Source organism: Palaemon carinicauda, unplaced genomic scaffold, assembly GCF_036898095.1.
Source record: "Palaemon carinicauda isolate YSFRI2023 unplaced genomic scaffold, ASM3689809v2 scaffold180, whole genome shotgun sequence".
Classification (NCBI taxonomy): domain Eukaryota; kingdom Metazoa; phylum Arthropoda; class Malacostraca; order Decapoda; family Palaemonidae; genus Palaemon; species Palaemon carinicauda.
The window spans coordinates 134915-155000 of NW_027169370.1; the positions used below are offsets into that span (position 1 = coordinate 134915).

A 20086-nucleotide genomic window follows, 5' to 3' on the forward strand; every position below is an offset into this window, starting at 1 on the left:
TACTTTTCATTTTATATTGATTCCCATTCATATGGAGGGAATATATCGACTCTTGATTTATTATTGGGTAAAATAAAAAAAAATAAAGGAAAAAAAATACAATGGAAGTGCATAAAGTCATGTCTGTAGACTGTACCATTTTGGCACTACCAGTAGAAATGAGATAGAGGTGTATAGGGAATATATATATATATATATATATATATATATATATATATATATATATATATATATATATATATATATATATATTATAGCCACGAAAGGAAAAATGAAAAAGACTTGATTGGAGTTAAATGTCCTGAGTGGATGAAAGTACTAACTCCAATCAAGTCTTTTTCATTTTTCCTTTCGTGGCTATAATACATTTTATATTCATCACGTGTCAGCTTTCGTGATTTCTACACCCACACACACACACACACACACACACACACACACACACACATATATATATATATATATATATGTGTGTGTGTGTGTGTGTTTGTGTGTTTAGCCTTTGTTTATACCTTTTATAAGAAGTTACGAGAACTTACTATTCACCACTGACTAAGAAGTGTAAACAACTTCTGGATACTGTAGAAGTAATCAAGTTATCTGAACCGACTGAAAAAATGCAAAGACCTCCTAGAAAAGTTATAATATTTGTCTAATAATATGAAAATCAAGTACAATTTGATACCTATAAGTCAAATAATATCCAACCTTGTTAAATTCTACGTGAAGTTATTAATTACTGAGATATAACATTATAAACTTAGTGCAAAAAAGCAATTTATGACAAAAAGGTTAATTGGCAACTCGATCAAGAAGCTTAAGTAGGTATAATCGAAGTGTAGAGAGAAAGCCAGTCAGTCCTACCACCTCTTTCCCAAAGGTAAAAACATACGTTTTCTCACGTAAGTATCAAAATACGCATTTAAAAGTTACATTTAAGCCCATGGCCTTTAATTTTAAGCCAGTGATTACATTAAGGTACATACTATTATAAAGCTTTAACTTATATGTGGCGTGTAGACGATGTTGAATTAAATTATCCGGTTTTATCAAGCTGTCTGGCATATCGTCCCTGAGATTTCGCGAGACTAAACTTTAACCGGATTGCAATCGCGAAATTAAAATGACGTTAAACTCGCGCGAAAGTTATGGCAACACGTGACTTGAGTGTGTTTTGTCAAATGGCTTAACTTAATAATAATAATAATAATGTTTATTGGACAAAAACATATTTACATACAAAATATTTACAAAAAAAGATTCGGTCCAAGCCCATGTGGAGCAGAGCTCTTTGGGCAATAATACAAATAAAATAATATCTTCAATTAAAAAAATTTATAAAAAGTAAATATTGATATAGATAAAATAAATGTACACATACATATACATAAGTATATACATATGCATACATATACTAACAATGACTAAGCAAAGAGTGTTTTGTATTGTCAAACTTCAGCAGTTACAGATATTTATTTGTTATTTTGTTCTTTAATGTTTGGTGACATTTTGACGTATTTTAAGCTTTTAAATGAATTTAATATTTCTTTTTAACTTATTACCTTCGTCTACTTCGTTGCGATGATAGGCGTATGTTTGTATGTTTGTCATCAGCATAACTCAAAAACTATTTAACCGAATCACATGAAATTTTGTGGGATGATTAGCCAATATCCAAGGACAATTCGAATAGATTTTGGGAGTGATTGGGTCAAAAGTCAAGGCCAAGGTCACGAAAAGGTAAACAAAAGTAATTTTGCCATATCGTGGTCAATTTTCATCCTATTTGCATGAAGCTGGTGCCTAAATGTGCATCATTCAATTGCCTATCTTGTGATATACAATATATAGGCGGAGGTATGCGCTCGACCGAGTATCTCTTCTAGTTATTAATTCCTGTATATTTCCATAGTTCATATTAGGGGTAACGGCTTACAGTGATAAAAATCTTAATATAATGTTATTTAGCCTACATTATGTTGTGTATATATATATATATATATATATATATATATATATATATATATATATACAAACATATATATATATATATATATATATATATATATATATATATATATATATATATATACACATACATATTCAAATTATTAATAACAATGGTGTACTACTACTAAAATTTCCATGAGTATCATATTCATACACACACATACATATATATATATATATATATATATATATATATATATATATATATATATATGTATATATATATATATATATATATATATATATAACAAAGTACGACAACGCTATAAACGAACAAATTTTCAAGATACCTATCACTTATCTGATAACATTCTAAACTGAAAGATAACAATACTTCACTACAGGCTGGACTCCCCCCTTCCCCCATCTAAGGCAGGATGGTGAGAGCTTGGTATATGGACGAGAGTCAAGATGACCAAAGGTTGGAGCACCACAGGACGCCTCCCAAATTCCTTTCTCTGGAAGAGATGGCCCAGGATACTGGAGTCCTTTATTGGAAGGTGTGTGTTTGTTTGTTTATTTGTTTATCGTATTTATGGGAGTGTTTTGTGTGTTGGTGAGTTTTTATTTATAAAATAAAGTATTTTTTTTATATATTTTTTCATTCTTGATATGAGCTTCATTTGTGAAGGTATGCTGGGCTTGAATATCTTATTTTTATTATTATCAACAACAACAACATCATCAATAATAATAACAACAACATTAACATACTGGGCTAAAATATCTTATCTCTATTAACCAAAAAATATTCATCATCATCATCTCCTACGCCTATTGACGCAAAGGGGCTCGGTTAGATTTCGCAAGTCAACAACAACAATAATAATAATAGTAATAATAATAATAATACTAATAATAATAATAATAATAATATGCTGGGGTAAAATATCTTATTTCTATTAGTAATAATAATAGTAATAATAATAATAATATGCTGGGTAAAATATCTTATTTCTATTAATAATAATAATAATAATAATAATAATAATAATAATAATAATAATAATAATAATAACACCATATTTCAGTTAATGATACCATACAGGGCTACATAAAAAAAATATTTCTATAATAGTTAATGAAACATGGAAAAGAAACTATATCACAGTAGATACAGTTAATAACCAAGTTTCTCGTTAGTTTGTTTACCTAACTAATCGAATTTTCACTCCCATATTTATTAGCCACTCAAAGTACTAGTTCCTCTTCCATTCTCATCTCATGTCCAAACCATCCTAAACTTTAAGCTCTTAGCTTCTGGACACCAATTCCACAGTTGTTTTGTAAATAAATTAACCAAGTTTCTCGTCAGTTTGTTTACCTAACTAATCGAATTTTCACTCCCATATTTATTAGCCACTCAAAGTACTAGTTCCTCTTCCATTCTCATCTCATGACCAAACCATCCTAAACTTTAAGCTCTTAGCTTCTGGACACCAATTCCGCAGTTGTTTTGTAAATAAATTAACCAAGTTTCTCGTCAGTTTGTTTACCTAACTATTCGAACTGTCACTCCTATGTTCAGTAGCTACTCAAAGTGATAGTTCTTTTTCCATTCTCACCTCATGTCCAAACCATCCTAAACTTTAAGCTCTTAGCTTCTGGACACCAATTCCACAGTTGTTTAGTAAATGAGTTAATAACCAAGTTTCTCGTCAGTTTGTTTACATAAACTATTCGCACTGTTACTCCTATGTTTAATAGCTACTCAAAGCAATAGTTCCTCTTCCATTCTCATCTCATGTCCAAACCATCATAAACTTGACACTCTTGACTTCTGGACACCAATTCCACAGTTGTTTTGTAAATAAGTTAATAACCAAGTTTCTCGTCTGTTTGGTTACCTAACTATTCGAACTGCCACTCCCATATTTAATCGCTACTTAAAAAAGTAATAGTTTCTCTTCAATGCTCATCTCTTGTCCAAACCATCTTAATCTTGAGGCTCTTAGCTTCTGGACACCAATTCCACTTGTTTTATAATTTTTCTCACCATATTCCAGTTTTCAATCTTGGCTGTCTAAGTTTAAACCTATTTCAAAGTCTTTATTATATTCTATACTAATGGGAAAATCTCTCTTCATACCATCCACGCTGCAGCGAGTCCTCTTCCAACTCCTGTTTCGTGGGCCATAAGTATCTCTAAGGTTCTACCTCCTTTAAGACCTACCCATTAACTCTACATCTCCGTTGTTTGCTCTTGTTACACGTTTAGAACATCTAAAATCTCCGTAGATTCTGTAGTGACGTCATCTGTTTTATTCGGCACAAGATAAGAGTTCACCCACAAGAACAACATGGTCGCTTTCCCAGTTGTAGCATTTGCTTTGCATCCTTTACAGTTTTCCTCAGTTGAATTGGTGTAACTTCAAAAGATCAAACTTGCGGTGAATGTTTTTATCTTGAAGAGATTGACAAAAGTTTCTCTTCATAGTTTATATATGGTAGATCTGTTAATACAGTGTTACTTTTCTTGAGATATTTTATATTTCTTATTCATTAATTCTTATATACTGTATAGTTTTATTTATTTACTTTCCTCACTGGGCTATTTTTCCCTGTTAGAGCTCTTGAGCTTATAGCGTCTTGGTTTTCCAACTAGGGTTGTAGCTTAGCTAGTAGCAATATTAATCATATTGACTGCCAGTTCTCTCCTTTCCATGCTACTCTTCCGCCTCTCGAATATCTCCACCACCTTTCGAACGTTACCACCACATCTCACTCAGATTCCGCTGTTAACACTATTCATCTGAATAAATCAGGTCCCAGTCACCCACTTTTCTTGCACATCTCCATATCTTTCCCCACTACCACTACAATAAATAGAACAAGGGCTCAACGCTGACCCATGATGGGAATCGATACTTATCTCAAACTCTTCCACTATTTCTGCCACTGCCTTCACTCTGGATCTAGTGTTATGGTAGAGCGTCAAGACTTACTTAACACGCCTATCCTTTTTATGTTTTACATTGCAATATTTTCATTCTCTTGTAGCTGAGCCCAGAGACGTGCGAGTCGGATGGGAGTCTCGACAAAATCAAATCTGACAGAGGCTATACGTACAGTGACGTCATCTGTGTATCTCCAGAGAAATTGCCCAATTATGAAACAAAGGTGAGTTTATCCTATAGTGCAGAGTAAGATTTAATTTATCCCTTATACAGATTAGCCAGATTAGGTAATCGAAATCCAGTTTAAAGTCTCCTCTGGACCTGTGCAATTGCTTTCTAAGCGCGAGGCCACAACACGAGAATAAAAACTAAGTTGTATCTTGACAAAGCCAAACTATGAACTAGACTATCAAAAGTACAGTACTGTGATGTAAAGGTTCCTTAGTTGTTTCTCATTCTTGAGGTTAGAAAACTAACAGGGTATTGCAAGGTTTATTATTTCAATCGGAATACTCTGCGCTGAAGACTGCAGTGTTGTGTAGACTTAATAGTTCACTACATTGAAAAAACTGAGGTGATGTTTTATAACCGTTCCTCAACCATCCGCAGCTCAAAAGCTTCTTCGAAGAGCACATCCATACTGACGAAGAAATAAGATTCGTCTTGGAGGGTTCCGGTTACTTCGATGTCCGTGACAGTGCTGATCAGTGGATAAGAATTGAAGTCGTTCCAGGGGACCTCTTGGTGCTTCCGGCTGGAATCTACCACAGATTCACCCTGGACGTTAAGGTAAAGAGAAATATTTATGTCTTATAAATGTTAAAGACAGTCAATAGTCTGTAATCAAAGTAGGTATCAAACATGTAGGTTTGAACCTCTGGGCGTAGCTAAAATGTTCTCTCGTAATTTCATGATGTGTTGGACTTTAAGGAGCATTGAGAATTTTTATCTTAGTGAGTGGCTTACTTACTAACATTTAATTACACTGTATGTTTTAAATAATGCTCAGCTACTTTCAACAGGTTAGAGAGTAAGTTTCCTTCTAATTTCTGGAAAGCTAGCGTGAGGCATTGATGGATGAGCTTCTCATATTTAGTTTTCTGTCATTTCTTAATAACTTACAGAATTGTATGCTGTTTTACTGATTTTTTCTTTCCATTAAGTATCATTATGTTTACCCTTTTAGCAATGTATAAACTTGTTGGAGACGTGTTCAGTAAATCTACACTTGCCATGTACTCCAGTAAAAGTTGTTGAGGAACTCATAAACTGTTTTAGTTTTCTGTGCTATGTCCCAGCTTGGTGTCTTGCTCTTTAAGCATCCCATAAGTGATAACAGATAGTGATAGTGAGTGTACCTTGCAAAACAACATGTTTTTATAGCGAAGAAGCCAATCACCAATTGTTCGTTCCTTATATTTTTCTTAGTGTTTTTGAGATCTTAATATAATTTCGAATAAATGAAAACTACAAAGAATTATTATTTGCGTCTCTCCACAGAACTACATAAAGGCAATGAGACTCTTCGTAGGAGAACCTGTATGGACGCCGCACAACCGTCCGGCCGATAACATGGAGGCCCGGAGGGAGTACGTCACTCGGCAGAAAAATAATTTCAAGTGAAGAAAATTAATATGTAAATTGTGCCAAATGCTGTGATAGAATTATTGAAATCATAGTTATGAATTTATTTTGATTTTTAATTAAAGCGAAGAGATATTTCTGTGTTTTATTTCGAGCTAAGGTATGTTTTTCTTGATTCTTATAATAGGTTTTTTAACTATAATGATTTTCATCAGGTCTGGAACTGTTAAGGGTATTAGCTACCCCTCTCCTTAGATAAAACAGTGTCATGCATTTTAAGAAATTAAACAAAAACGTTCATTAAGCATTCTTACCTATAAATCACTAGTGAAGGTATATTTTCTTCCTCCGAGTTCGAATTTCACAAAGAACCGTAGCCGCTGATATTATGTGGCCCACCAGCAAGAGGAAAAATGCTGCCTGTGAAAAGTTTGAATATCAATAAGAAAGGAGCACTTGATTTTACGTTCAACCAGGGCGATGTTATTTAATCAAACCTAACCTAACCTGATCTAACAACCTAACCTGACGTAAGTCACTACAGAGGTATGTCCCCCAAAAGTTGATCTGGAATCACTTCTCTCAGAGGGAAAATTATTATTCTTGATAACATATCCTGTATCTAATAAACCAAACTGACATCATTGAATTGTTTACTGGCAAAATAAAGAAATGACCATTTTAAACTTAAATCAAAGTAAAGTGTCTAACAATATTTCTCCCTCAATTTATGGATAGGTTCTAAGTTGCCCCTCTGCACAGCATGGTCTTCCCGGCTTTAGTTCCCGATTGATCTTGCCTGCTAACAATCCTCACCTTAAGATGGTTCAGTGATAAGGCCTGGGATACTTTCTGTTGTCCTTTGCCTCCTCTTTGACCCTGGTTTGACCTCTGGATCTTCAAGACCTCATCTTTCACCCACTTGTTGACCAGGCCTGCTTGCTGCATTGAGATCAATCTGCGTGTCAAAGTTACAATGATTTTTTTATTGAATTGTTAGCAAGTTATTTTGTCAGTTTGGATGAATTATATGAACAGGAAGGATCGAATTACATATAAGAACAGAATGTACACCGACATTCAAAAGTCCGGCCACACTCTTACCTTGGTAAGCCTAACAATGCACTCTCTCGGCTGGGAAAGAAACGGACAGCGAGTGTCGATGGACTATTGAATTTGACTGTACACAGGGGACTAAACATACAGGTACACCTCCCTGATACCTACACTTCATCGAACTTGGAGATATAGGGAGCGCCTATCCTGCAGGCGATGCCGTATCCTTGCGGGAAGAAGGTTTGACGAGCTAGGTAGAAGCGGTGCCTGCCTTTCTGGCTAGTCCTGATCTCACTGTTCAGGTTAGCTGACATGTACACGATCTTCTGTGTCAATACCTGGATAGAGAGCAAGAGTAATAGGGGTAAATTCTTCCTTGTGTAAAGGGGCTTATTAAGGATAAATGTTTCTCTTTCCACTAATTCCAAAGCATTTCTTGGCCTTAAAAGTTACTCTTTCGAAGTGAAGGGTCACAAGCGTCTCTTATTACCAAATAAGAAAATACTCAATAAAAGAAAATGTCACAATGCCACGAAGGCATCATTACCAAACTCACCCTTTCAATGCCAACTTTGCCACTTGGGGGGAAACTCCTTTTAGGGTCTGTCAGATCCCACAGTGTTTTGAAGAGTCCGGATTTAGCAGACTGCGACAAAAACAAACGGGCATCATGATTTAACTGTTACAACACATACACAGGCATGCATACATACACATATGTATACTATGCCAGTACTGAAGTATCTGTGTGATTAGAATATCAGCTATCTGAAAACCAATGGCTTTATTTTGAGTAAAAAATCAACCTTGGATAAGTCTTAAAATAGAAAAACAAAATGGCGGAAAGACAGTATCCATATAATGACATGTATCAGATACACTTCAGGAAATATTCATAGTGGTTACTAAAGAAATTTTCATAAAGAAAACAAGGAAAAGCTGTTCATTTTCCAGATATAAAAATTGGAATTAGCAATAGAATTTTCATGATCAAAATAAAACAAACTGATTAAAATATATAAGAACAGGACAAGTGATCCTACTTTCTTGAAATAACAATGCAAGAAACATATTTGGTAGCAAGTAACCACTGTAAAGGATAATAAAACCACGTAGTAAGATATACAAGACATTAAATACCCATAATACCCGTAATAAACACGTATAAGAACTCCTTAAACAATAGTCCCACCTTCAGGAAATACTCATTGCTGGTTCCTGCTTGTACGCCTGGGGCGTAGCCATCTTTGGCAGCTCTCGTGAGGTCCTCAAGTGAGTCTATTGGCCTTTCGTAGGACGGGATCGTCAGGAAAGCCGTGAGCGTCCCCGCGTACGAAGCTGAGTGAAATGGAAGCGAAATTTATATGAAGATGTTATCTAGAAATTGGCAACTCAATAGAACTGTTAGGGGTAAACAGAAGTTCCATAGGACCATCGAGTTATTTAGAAATTGGTAACTCGATGGGCCCGTTGGGGGTAGATGGAAGCTCCAAAGGTCCATCGAGTATTTTGCAAAATGGCAACTCGATGGGACAGTTAGGGTTAATGGAAGCTCCAGAGGACCACCGCATAATTTAGAAATTGGCAATTCGATGGGCCAGATAGGGGTAAACTGAAGCTCCACAGGTCCATTAAGTATTTCACAAAATGGCAACTCGATGGGACAGTTAGGGGTAAATGAATGCTCCAGAGGGCCACCACATAATGTAGAAATTGGCAACTCGATGGGACAGTTAGGGTAAACGGAAGCTCCACAGGACAACCAAGTAATTTAGACATTGGCTACTCATTGGGTCTGTTAGGGATGAATGGAAGCTCCACAGGCCCACCAAGTTACTTAGAAATTGTTAACTCAATAAGGCTTTTATGGGAAAAGGGAAGTTCTAAAGGACCACTAAGTTATCTATTAATTAGCAACTCAATAGGACCGTTAGAAGAAAGTGGGAGTTCAAAAGGGTCACCATTATCACTGTAGTGACACCAAAAATGTAGTAATGTTGTTTAAACTTGATTTCAGTAAGAATTAATGATTGGATTCCTTAAGAAAACAACCTCTTTTAATTCACCTCCAGTTTACAGTAATTCAATGGATTTCCACATATCCAATACAGGTTTCAGTTTAATTACCCAAAAATATTAATTGAAAAATGATTTGCTATTGCTCTACTCAATATAAACATGTAACTAAAATGTCCCCTTCTTCTAATTATTACTACAATTGTTTTTGCTGTTGTTAGTTGTGTTATATAACTATAATACAATCTTACTGGTCTTCTTCTCTGTCTTTGTCATATTTGGACAGAATATCGTACCTCTGTCATCAAGTTGATCCCAAAACTCTAATTTCCGAGGTTAGAGATATTCTCATACTGAGTGGCAGAACAAGCCAAACTACAACCCTTGATTGAAAGGCAGGTTGCTACAAAACCAAGTGCGACAACAGTATTGATCTTTTAACCTGTAAACACAAAATAATTTAGGAGAAATTTGCTAAAAAGTTGCCAAGTTCTATTAAAATTAGTTCCGATTAAACAATGGCGTGAGAACTTAGATTGCGGTAACAATATAGAATCAGAGAGAGAGATTATGAGGTAATGCACAGGTCTTACTCCCAAAATATTGGGAAACTTTATGGATTCAAACTCCCTAACTTCATTTACGCCATCGTAATAATGATTAAAACAACACCAGAAAATATTAACTCACCGTAAATAACTAGGCGGTAATGCACAGGTCTTACTCCCAAAATATTGGGAAACTTTATGGATTCAAACTCCCTAACTTCATTTACGCCATCGTAATAATGATTAAAACAACACCAGAAAATATTAACTCACCGTAAATAACTAGGCGGTAATGCACAGGTCTTACTCCCAAAATATTGGGAAACTTTATGGATTCAAACTCCCTAACTTCATTTACGCCATCGTAATAATGATTAAAACAACACCAGAAAATATTAACTCACCGTAAATAACTAGGCGGTAATGCACAGGTCTTACTCCCAAAATATTGGGAAACTTTATGGATTCAAACTCCCTAACTTCATTTACGCCATCGTAATAATGATTAAAACAACACCAGAAAATATTAACTCACCGTAAATAACTAGGCGGTAATGCACAGGTCTTACTCCCAAAATATTGGGAAACTTTATGGATTCAAACTCCCTAACTTCATTTACGCCATCGTAATAATGATTAAAACAACACCAGAAAATATCAACTCACCGTAAATAACTAGGCAGAAAACATACCAAAACACCAGAACGATCCTGACAGGAGTATCATGCTCCACTATTTGGTTTCCCTGTAGAACGAGACTCCGCAGCATGTTGAAGCTGTAACTGAGCAGAACCTCTCTACATTCTGTACTTGGATTTCTCGTTTCGTTTTGAAGAGGTTCCGCTACAGTTTGTAAGCTGTTTTGCTTTTTATTTGGATGTTGAGGTGATTCCAAAACCTTGCCTGTTCCCCTTGTCTGCCTGGGTTTAGACAGAGTGTCAACAGTTGGCATTTTGTCATTGGGAGGTTCATCTTTATCCCGGCTCTCCTTCTTGGAGATAGGCCAAGTTTTACTAGAGGTTGCTGCCAAATGTATGACGTCACAGCACGATTTGATAACGTAGACGATAGGGCCAATGATGCCTGCCATGGCGATGAGAATTAACCAGACCTGCCAATAAGAAATGCAATTTATTTCCTTGTCAAATTATGCTAGATTTACCTTACATTAAAACTCACAAACCCTGTCATTCAAAATTTCTAAAACATATCTATACATGATTATCAGCAGTGCGTCGAATATTTTCTAAACACCGCACCATTCACCTATAGTTGCTAAATACCAATTTCCTTCTGATTTATCAACACCCCTTCCCCACCATCCAACCAACACTTTCATGGACAGCATTTTCCCCCTAATCCTTCCCACAAATCACTATTTTCACCAAAGTATTCATCTTAAACCATTCTCTCCTCATGACCAGATCATACATGCGCACCATGTGCACACACAGGCACACACACCACCAATACATATATACATATATATATATATATATATATATATATATATATATATATATATATATATATATATGTATGTATGTATGTATATATATACACACATACATACAGTTTTACCCCATAAAAAGTGTAGTCCCAGGTGTTACCTTTCAGGTTTTCAACAAATATTTACGGGGCAAAGGTGCAATAAACGTGTAACATGAATGTTCAAGGGGCTTCTCTGCCAACACAAGTACTAACCAGCCTAATGTGGCTTAACTTTGCCCATCGAATACCCAGCAATGTAATGACACATTGTATACATGCTTTCAAGTCGTAAGTGGATATACTTGCTCTGATTACTGACCAACTGTGTGAAAGGCTGAAAAACAGCAAAGGTAGAATCCTTCTTGGCTGGAGCCCTGGAGACTAGAGTCGTTGCTTCTAAGTAATAAGCTCTTGTGAAGTCAACAACTGATTTTCTTTCCTCTGGAAATGAAAAAGTAGACTGTCAATCTTGTTGTACTGCCTGAATGAAAACTAATAGACCATATTTACAATACTTTCTTTTTACTGTGGTTTAAATACGCTGGTTAGGGAAGTAATGGGTCTTGCAAAAAGCATTCAGTCTAGAGGTCACAAGGTCACTATTACTATCCTGTAGATTTATCTGTGTTTAAGAAAGGGATTTACATGCCCAGGGCTCCTGGCATTCTACGGGAATACTAACCCTTCTGGACCTATCTTGCAGGGATACCCAACTTTGGCATTTCATCTATTAAGTAAGGATGCCAACCACTTAGTGGCTCATTCTATATGTTAGTAAAGAGTCCTATTAGTAGTTGCTGGTGAAGGAGAACCTACCATTTATGGTAATTTCATCAATGGCAAGATGAGCGCTGTGTCTGGCTACCATTCCAACCATCCCACTGACTGTTCCGTCACCTTCGGGGCCGCCCCATCGACCGTCGCTCGGTTCCAGTATTCTATATCTAGTAAATGGAACGGCAAACATGAAAGAAACATGAGTCTTGATGTATATGAAGCACAAGAGAACATTGCTAATACAAATGACAGGTTTAATGCCTATCATTTTAAATGGAAAGTGCAGATGAAAATTCTGTCCGGGACTAAGAAACAGTTATGATAAGTGCACATTTCAGATTTTTGTAGAAAGAGTCAAATGGTTCTGCCTATAATCTAAAGATATTTGTCTGCTTACATTTAGCCCCTACCAAATATACAAAAATTCAAATATCTTGAATGCTTGAGTAAAACATTTTGTGCATCGAGAAGTATACAGTTTTGCAGATTAATTCATGTGAATGAAATATATGAGAAGTAAATCATAATGATGAAAAGTATGAACTAATGTCCAGGATAACTAAATATAATGAAATTGAAATCTCATACGAGTAAGTTTCCTATAACAATCAGCACCCTCATGAAACTAAATCACTGAGTGATTTTTAGAATAAGCATCTGTTTCATAAAATAAGATTCAACTTTTTGATATCATACGTGAAATTCAAGCGACGCCCAAGAGCTTCTATCACCTGGAAGTCAATTCCATAATCAGGAACGGCCGTGCCATTGTCCAAATGGAGGAGTTTGAAGAAAGGAATGTTGCTGACCACAGATACGACGAGGCGGCGTCCTCGGAAGTCGTCGTAAAGGGATTTATATGATGGGAATAATCGATGGATACGGAGATGTGGTTGCTGGGTAACATTCACACTTCCAGCAGTTGGAATCTGGTTGTGAGTGGTGAGAATAACATTCTTCAGTGATCCTATGGGTGTTGAGATGTTCCTGGGCTGAAGCGAGTCGAAGCTTACTGGTGGAGTCCATTCCCCAAGGGGCTTGAAGCTGAAGGAAGGAAAAAGTAAAAATGCTAAACTAATAGACTGATGAAGAAATAGTTGTGTATCAACCGTGTGTCACACGATCGTACATAGTTCATTTTGTGTATATATTATGCTTGTATCTTCGCTCTTCCCTCGCACTAAAAAGAACCAGAATAAACATGTCTGTTTTTCTCCTCTGTAACAGTGTCTGTTTTTTTAACATGAAATTTCTTATTGCTTTGAGCTTTTGTATATAAAGGAGAGTGTTCTATAATAAACTCACTGAATTGATTTCACACTGTCTTTGAGTCACAACCTTCTCTCGGCCCGTCACAGTTGAATTATATGAACAAAAATCTACTAAATTTTATGATTGATTGGAAAATTTAAGGATTAATCCTTTAGTGCTGAAGAAGTTTTGCAAGACTGATCATGATATGCAGTATCTCCCAAGTTTTACCAGGTATTTGTACAAATATTATATCTCCTCTTTGAATTAACTTTGGATTAACTTCTATAACCTTTAGAAGTTCATTGTACTACTCTGTAACTTTCTGGTGGAGTCCATTCTCCAAGTGGCTTGAAGCTGAAGAAGGCAAGAAGTCAAAATGCTAATTGATGAAGAAATGGTTGAATTATATGAACAAAAATCTACTAAATTTCATGAAGATTGATTGAAAATTTCAAGGATTAACCCCTTGGTGCTGAAGAAATTTTGCAAGCCTGATATTCCAAGAGGGATGTCACTCCATTAAAATTCTGCTGAAGGGCCAACACCAACCATATTGTGACGACTGTTGGGTACCTCTAACAGTGAGGCATTTGTTGACCGAATGCCCCAATTATAATAGCTTAAGGAATAGATATTTACTTGAGGCTCGAGGTGAGGGTGGCAGGTTCATCCTTGCCAAGATTCTTGGACATGATGTGTCCTACTATGCGAGTGGCATTTTTAGATTTATTTCAGAAGCAGGTCTTCTGAAAACTATTTAACTTTTACAATGACATTAAACTTTTATGGATTTAATTGAAAATTCTTTTATTTTTCTTTATATATATATGTAGACTAAATGATATCGGCGTCAATGACCTTAGATGTCAGGATGCCTGAAAACTTTAAATCAATCAATCAATCAATCAATCACTTCATTAGAGGTACGAGATATTTGTATGCATATTATACCCCTTTCTTATATAAAAATACTTCATAACACGAGAAGCGTCTTTTAATCAACTTTAATAACCTTTAAAAGTTCATTGTGCTGCTCTGTAACTTTCTGAATGCTAGTTATGGCATAATCAAAACAATTTTGAGTTTTGTGAAGATAGCAAAATTAAATTTTTCTTGTAAAGAAAAGGGGAAAATTGTACAAAAACACAATTTTGAGTTATGTGAAGATAAAAACATAAAAATTTTCTCCTAGAAAATTAGAAAATTGTACGAAAAACACAATTTTGAGTTATGTGAAGATAAAAACATTAAAATTTTCACCTAGAAAATTAGAAAATTGTACGAAAAACACAATTTTGAGTCATGTGAAGATAAAAACATGAAAATTTTCGCCTAGAAAATTAGAAAATTTTACGAAAAACACAATTTTGAGTTATGTGAAGATAAAAACATAAAAATTTTCTCCTAGAAAATTAGAAAATTTTACGAAAAACAATTTTGAGCTTTGTGAAGATAAAAACATGAAAATTTTCTCCTAGAAAATTAGAAAATTGTACGAAAAACACAATTTTGAGTTATGAAAATTCTCTCCTAGAAAATGAGAAAATTTTACGAAAAACAATTTTGAGCTTTGTGAAGATATCAAAACGAATTTTTTTCTCAAGAGAAAAAAGTGTATTAAATATCTGAGGTACACCACAATTTACAATGTGTTTTTATTTGCATGGTTTGCTGAAAAACTATTCGAGAAATAGACTGAAATGGCAAATCAACTAACCTAATCAAGTCATTAGTTCCAATTTCCGATAGAGAGAGAAAGTACGTCCCATTGGGATTGTGAGTAGCCATTGCAACCTGGAAATAGAGGAAATGATAATTAACCCTTTAAGGGCCAATGCCTCGCAAACAATAGTTAACCCTTTAAGCACCAATCCCTCATTAAATGATTTGGCACTCAAGTCCCAAGACTTTTTTCAGGACATCTCATTTTGCATAAAAATTGTTCAAGATAAGACTACATAGCATTTATTATTGTGTAGATGAATAAATTTCCTTTCCATTGATATATAAAATTATATATTTTATAAAAATGTCATATAAGTAAATAATAAGAATAAAAATTAGTCATTATTGGATGTAAATTATGTCCAATGGCACTCAAAAGGGTTAAGAATTTGAGAGAGAGAGAGAGAGAGAGAGAGAGAGAGAGAGAGAGAGAGAGAGAGAGAGAGAGAGAGAGAGAGAGAGAGAGAGAGCATCTATACTGCTCCAGCAATCAAAGGATGAATATGGCAGCAACGCATTTTAGCATTTCTTTGGAGCCAACCGCTGCTAATAAAAAACCCAATGAAAAGAATGGAAAAACAGACGCATGTAGGGAATTCCGAAGCTTTGCAGGAGAATAAAAGAAACAACTGATACAGAATATATCACTTAATAAGCCGCTTCCAAAAATGGCGAACCACCGAGAAAAATAAATCAACAATAACAGTCAAAATCATCCTTTTAGTTTAATAAAGGATACCATTCTCATAATAATATTCCTCTTAAGTAAATCCTGAAGGGATATCCATCACTGCCTTCGCCTTAGGATATAGGATGTGAAGGATATTCAGGGATAAATGTAGGATAAGTATATCACTTAATAAGCCGCTTCCAAAAATGGCGAACCACCGAGAAAAATAAATCAACAATAACAGTCAAAATCATCCTTTTAGTTTAATAAAGGATACCATTCTCATAATAATATTCCTCTTAAGTATATCCTGAAGGGATATCCATCACTGCCTTTGCCTTAGGATATAGGATGTGAAGGATATTCAGGGATAAATGTAGGATAAGTATATCACTTAATAAGCCGCTTCCAAAAATGGCGAACCACCGAGAAAAATAAATCAACAATAACAGTCAAAATCATCCTTTTAGTTTAATAAAGGATACCATTCTCATAATAATATTCCTCTTAAGTATATCCTGAAGGGATATCCATCACTGCCTTTGCCTTAGGATATAGGATGTGAAGGATATTCAGGGATAAATGTAGGATAAGTATATCACTTAATAAGCCGCTTCCAAAAATGGCGAACCACCGAGAAAAATAAATCAACAATAACAGTCAAAATCATCCTTTTAGTTTAATAAAGGATACCATTCTCATAATAATATTCCTCTTAAGTATATCCTGAAGGGATATCCATCACTGCCTTTGCCTTAGGATATAGGATGTGAAGGATATTCAGGGATAAATGTAGGATAAGTATATCACTTAATAAGCCGCTTCCAAAAATGGCGAACCACCGAGAAAAATAAATCAACAATAACAGTCAAAATCATCCTTTTAGTTTAATAAAGGATACCATTCTCATAATAATATTCCTCTTAAGTATATCCTGAAGGGATATCCATCACTGCCTTTGCCTTAGGATATAGGATGTGAAGGATATTCAGGGATAAATGTAGGATAAGTATATCACTTAATAAGCCGCTTCCAAAAATGGCGAACCACCGAGAAAAATAAATCAACAATAACAGTCAAAATCATCCTTTTAGTTTAATAAAGGATACCATTCTCATAATAATATTCCTCTTAAGTATATCCTGAAGGGATATCCACCAATACCTTCGCCTTAGGATAAAGGATGCGAAGGATATTCAGGGATAAATGTAGGATAAGTATATCACTTAATAAGCCGCTTCCAAAAATGGCGAACCACCAAGAAAAATAAATCAACAATAACAGTCAAAATCATCCTTTTAGTTTAATATAGGATACCATTCTCATAATAATATTCCTCTTAAGTAAATCCTGAAGGGATATCCACCAATACCTTCGCCTTAGGATAAAGGATGCGAAGGATATTCAGGGATAAATGTAGGATAAGTACACGCTCACCTGTGTGCCTTCTCGTAGGATCTGCTGGAGAGAATGTCTGAAGTCTTCGTCCATTATCACAAGCCATCGGATGGTCGAAGATTCTAATGATTTTTTACGGACCTGGAAGTGATATAAAAAATGATTTACTGGTAATTTAAATAAATCAGTTATGGATTTTCTGTTGTATTATAATAATGATAATGATGATTATGATAGTAATAATAAAAATAATAATATGTAATAATATAATAATAATAATAGCTATGATAATATAATAATAATAATAATGAAAATAATAATAATAATAATAATAATAATAATAACAATAATAATAATACAATAATAATAATAATAATTACAATAATGTAAATGATATATATATATATATAATAATAATAATAATAATAATAATAATATATAATACATACATATATATATATATATATAATATATATATATATATATATATATATGTATATGTATATATATATATATATATATATATATATATATATATATATATATATATATATATATATATATATATATATATATATATATATATATATATATATATATATATATATATATATATATATGGTCATATTAATACTACTACACATATATTGGTCTAGATAAATTAAACAAAATAATATACCTATATTTTCTGAGCAAACTTTTACAATTATAACATAAAATCTTACAAGTTATACACATCTATCAACGTAACCTTTTTTATAAATCTACATAAATATCTATTTTAATTTTAATTATCTTCATAGAGGGTACACTCGGACACACCTTTCTATCTAATTTATCTTCCTCTTGTTTTGTTAAAGCTTATATAGTTTATATATGAAATATTTATTTCAATGTTACTGTTGTTAAAATATTTTATTTTTCCTTGTTTCCTTTCCTCATTTGGCTATTTTCCCTGTTGGGGCCCCTGGGCTTAGAGCATTCTCTTTTTCCAACTAGGGTTGTAGCTCAGCAAGTAATAATAATAATAATAATAATAATAATAATAATAATAATAATAATAATAATAATAATAATAATAAAAGTAATAATAATAATAATAACAATAATAATAATAATAATAATAGTAAAAATAACAATAATAATAATAATAATAATAATAATAATATTAATAATAATAATAATAATTTAATTAACAATACATAAAACCTTAACAAGTATTTATAAAAAAATTTTTTAAAATAAATACTGTTAAAATAAAGATGAAATAAAGATTCCTCATCTCTACCTTCTCGAAAATCTCCCTGGTATTGTCTGGAGAACAAATGAGGATCACATTGCGTATTTCTTGCGAGTACAAGGTCATTGACCGCAGGATGACCTCGAGGTCAGTTAGGTCATCCTTGTACTTCAGGAGGATGCTGTCTACCATGGATCCTTGGAGCCATCGTGCCATGTCTGAAATGTCTAAAAGAGGGATATGTCTATTTGGGGATTTTCAGTCTTTCGAATATTAATAAGAAATTGGATTTTAATATTGAAATCACTCTGTTTTTCTGTCGAATTCAGGATTTTTTACTTGTATATATATATATATATATATATATATATATATATATATATATGTGTGTGTGTGTGTGTGTGAGTAGAGTTCATTCTTTTACTTAGATATATATATATATATATATATATATATACACACAGTATATATATGTATGTGTTTGTGAATGTAGAGTTCAGTTTAATTTACTTAGAAACAAAATAACACACACACACACACACACACACACACACATATATATATATATATATATATATGTGTGTGTGTGTGTGTGTCTGTGTGTTTTTGTGTATGAATGTATGTATATACACAGTATATGTATCGGAAGCATATAAATCTGACATAAAAAAAAATCGTCATATTACTCTCAATTAAAAACCACTAAAACAGCAATCACTTTAAACTTAATTCACATAGTCATTTAAATGAGGATTTAATAATAATAATGATAATAATAATAATAATAATAATAATAATAATAATACACAACTCACCTGATACAGACTCATCAAACACAAGTATGGCTTGTCTTGGAGAAGTATGACTCAGTAAATATGAGATTAAATACAGTATTGTGCGTGATCTGTTTGCAGTCATTTTGGACCTAAGGAAAAGGGATATATATATATATATATATATATATATATATATATATATAAATGATACAATTGAGTTAAATTAGAATGGATTTTAAAGAAAGCTGTTCTATCTTATTTCTGTTCCTCTTGTTTTGTTTGAGTTTTTATAGTTTATGTAGGAAATATTTATTTCAATGTTGTTACTGTTCTTAGAATATTTTATTTTTCCTTGTTTCCTTTCCTGACTAGGCTATTTTCCCTGTTGGAACCACTGGGCTTATAGCATCCTGCTTTTCTAACTAGGATTGTAGCTTAACAGGTAATAATAATAATAATAATAATAATAATAATAATAATGATAATAATAATAATAATAATAATAATAATAATAATAATAATAATAATCATAATAATAATAATAATAATAATAATAATAAACAGACACTTGATTATATTCAGATGTGTATAACTTTGGTGAAAATTCTGGTCCTCTTTAAAAGGTATATAGACTTTTAATAATA

At 33.4% G+C, this 20086-nt stretch overlaps 2 protein-coding genes across 2 annotated transcripts; one reads left to right on the forward strand and one right to left on the reverse strand.

The window, feature by feature from the left end:
• Positions 1–857: 857 nt before the first annotated feature.
• Positions 858–6627, forward strand: Adi1 (acireductone dioxygenase 1). Its single transcript, XM_068368262.1, has 5 exons — positions 858–902; positions 2355–2510; positions 5011–5130; positions 5517–5696; positions 6408–6627. The coding sequence occupies exons 2-5, from the start codon at positions 2388–2390 to the stop codon at positions 6528–6530; spliced, it is 546 nt and encodes a 181-aa protein (XP_068224363.1). The 5' UTR covers positions 858–902; positions 2355–2387; the 3' UTR covers positions 6531–6627.
• A 120-nt stretch (positions 6628–6747) lies between these two features.
• On the reverse strand, positions 6748–18845 carry LOC137635823 (glutamate receptor ionotropic, delta-2-like). The gene is made up of 12 exons (XM_068368251.1): positions 18715–18845; positions 17466–17567; positions 15351–15427; positions 13076–13423; positions 12419–12546; positions 11922–12043; positions 10778–11222; positions 8740–8885; positions 8104–8193; positions 7719–7885; positions 7308–7449; positions 6748–6911 (listed from the first exon to the last, which is right to left on the reverse strand). Exons 1-12 carry the CDS (start codon positions 18790–18792, stop codon positions 6816–6818), a joined length of 1941 nt encoding a protein of 646 aa, XP_068224352.1. The 5' UTR covers positions 18793–18845; the 3' UTR covers positions 6748–6815.
• Between the last annotated feature and the right edge of the window lie 1241 nt (positions 18846–20086).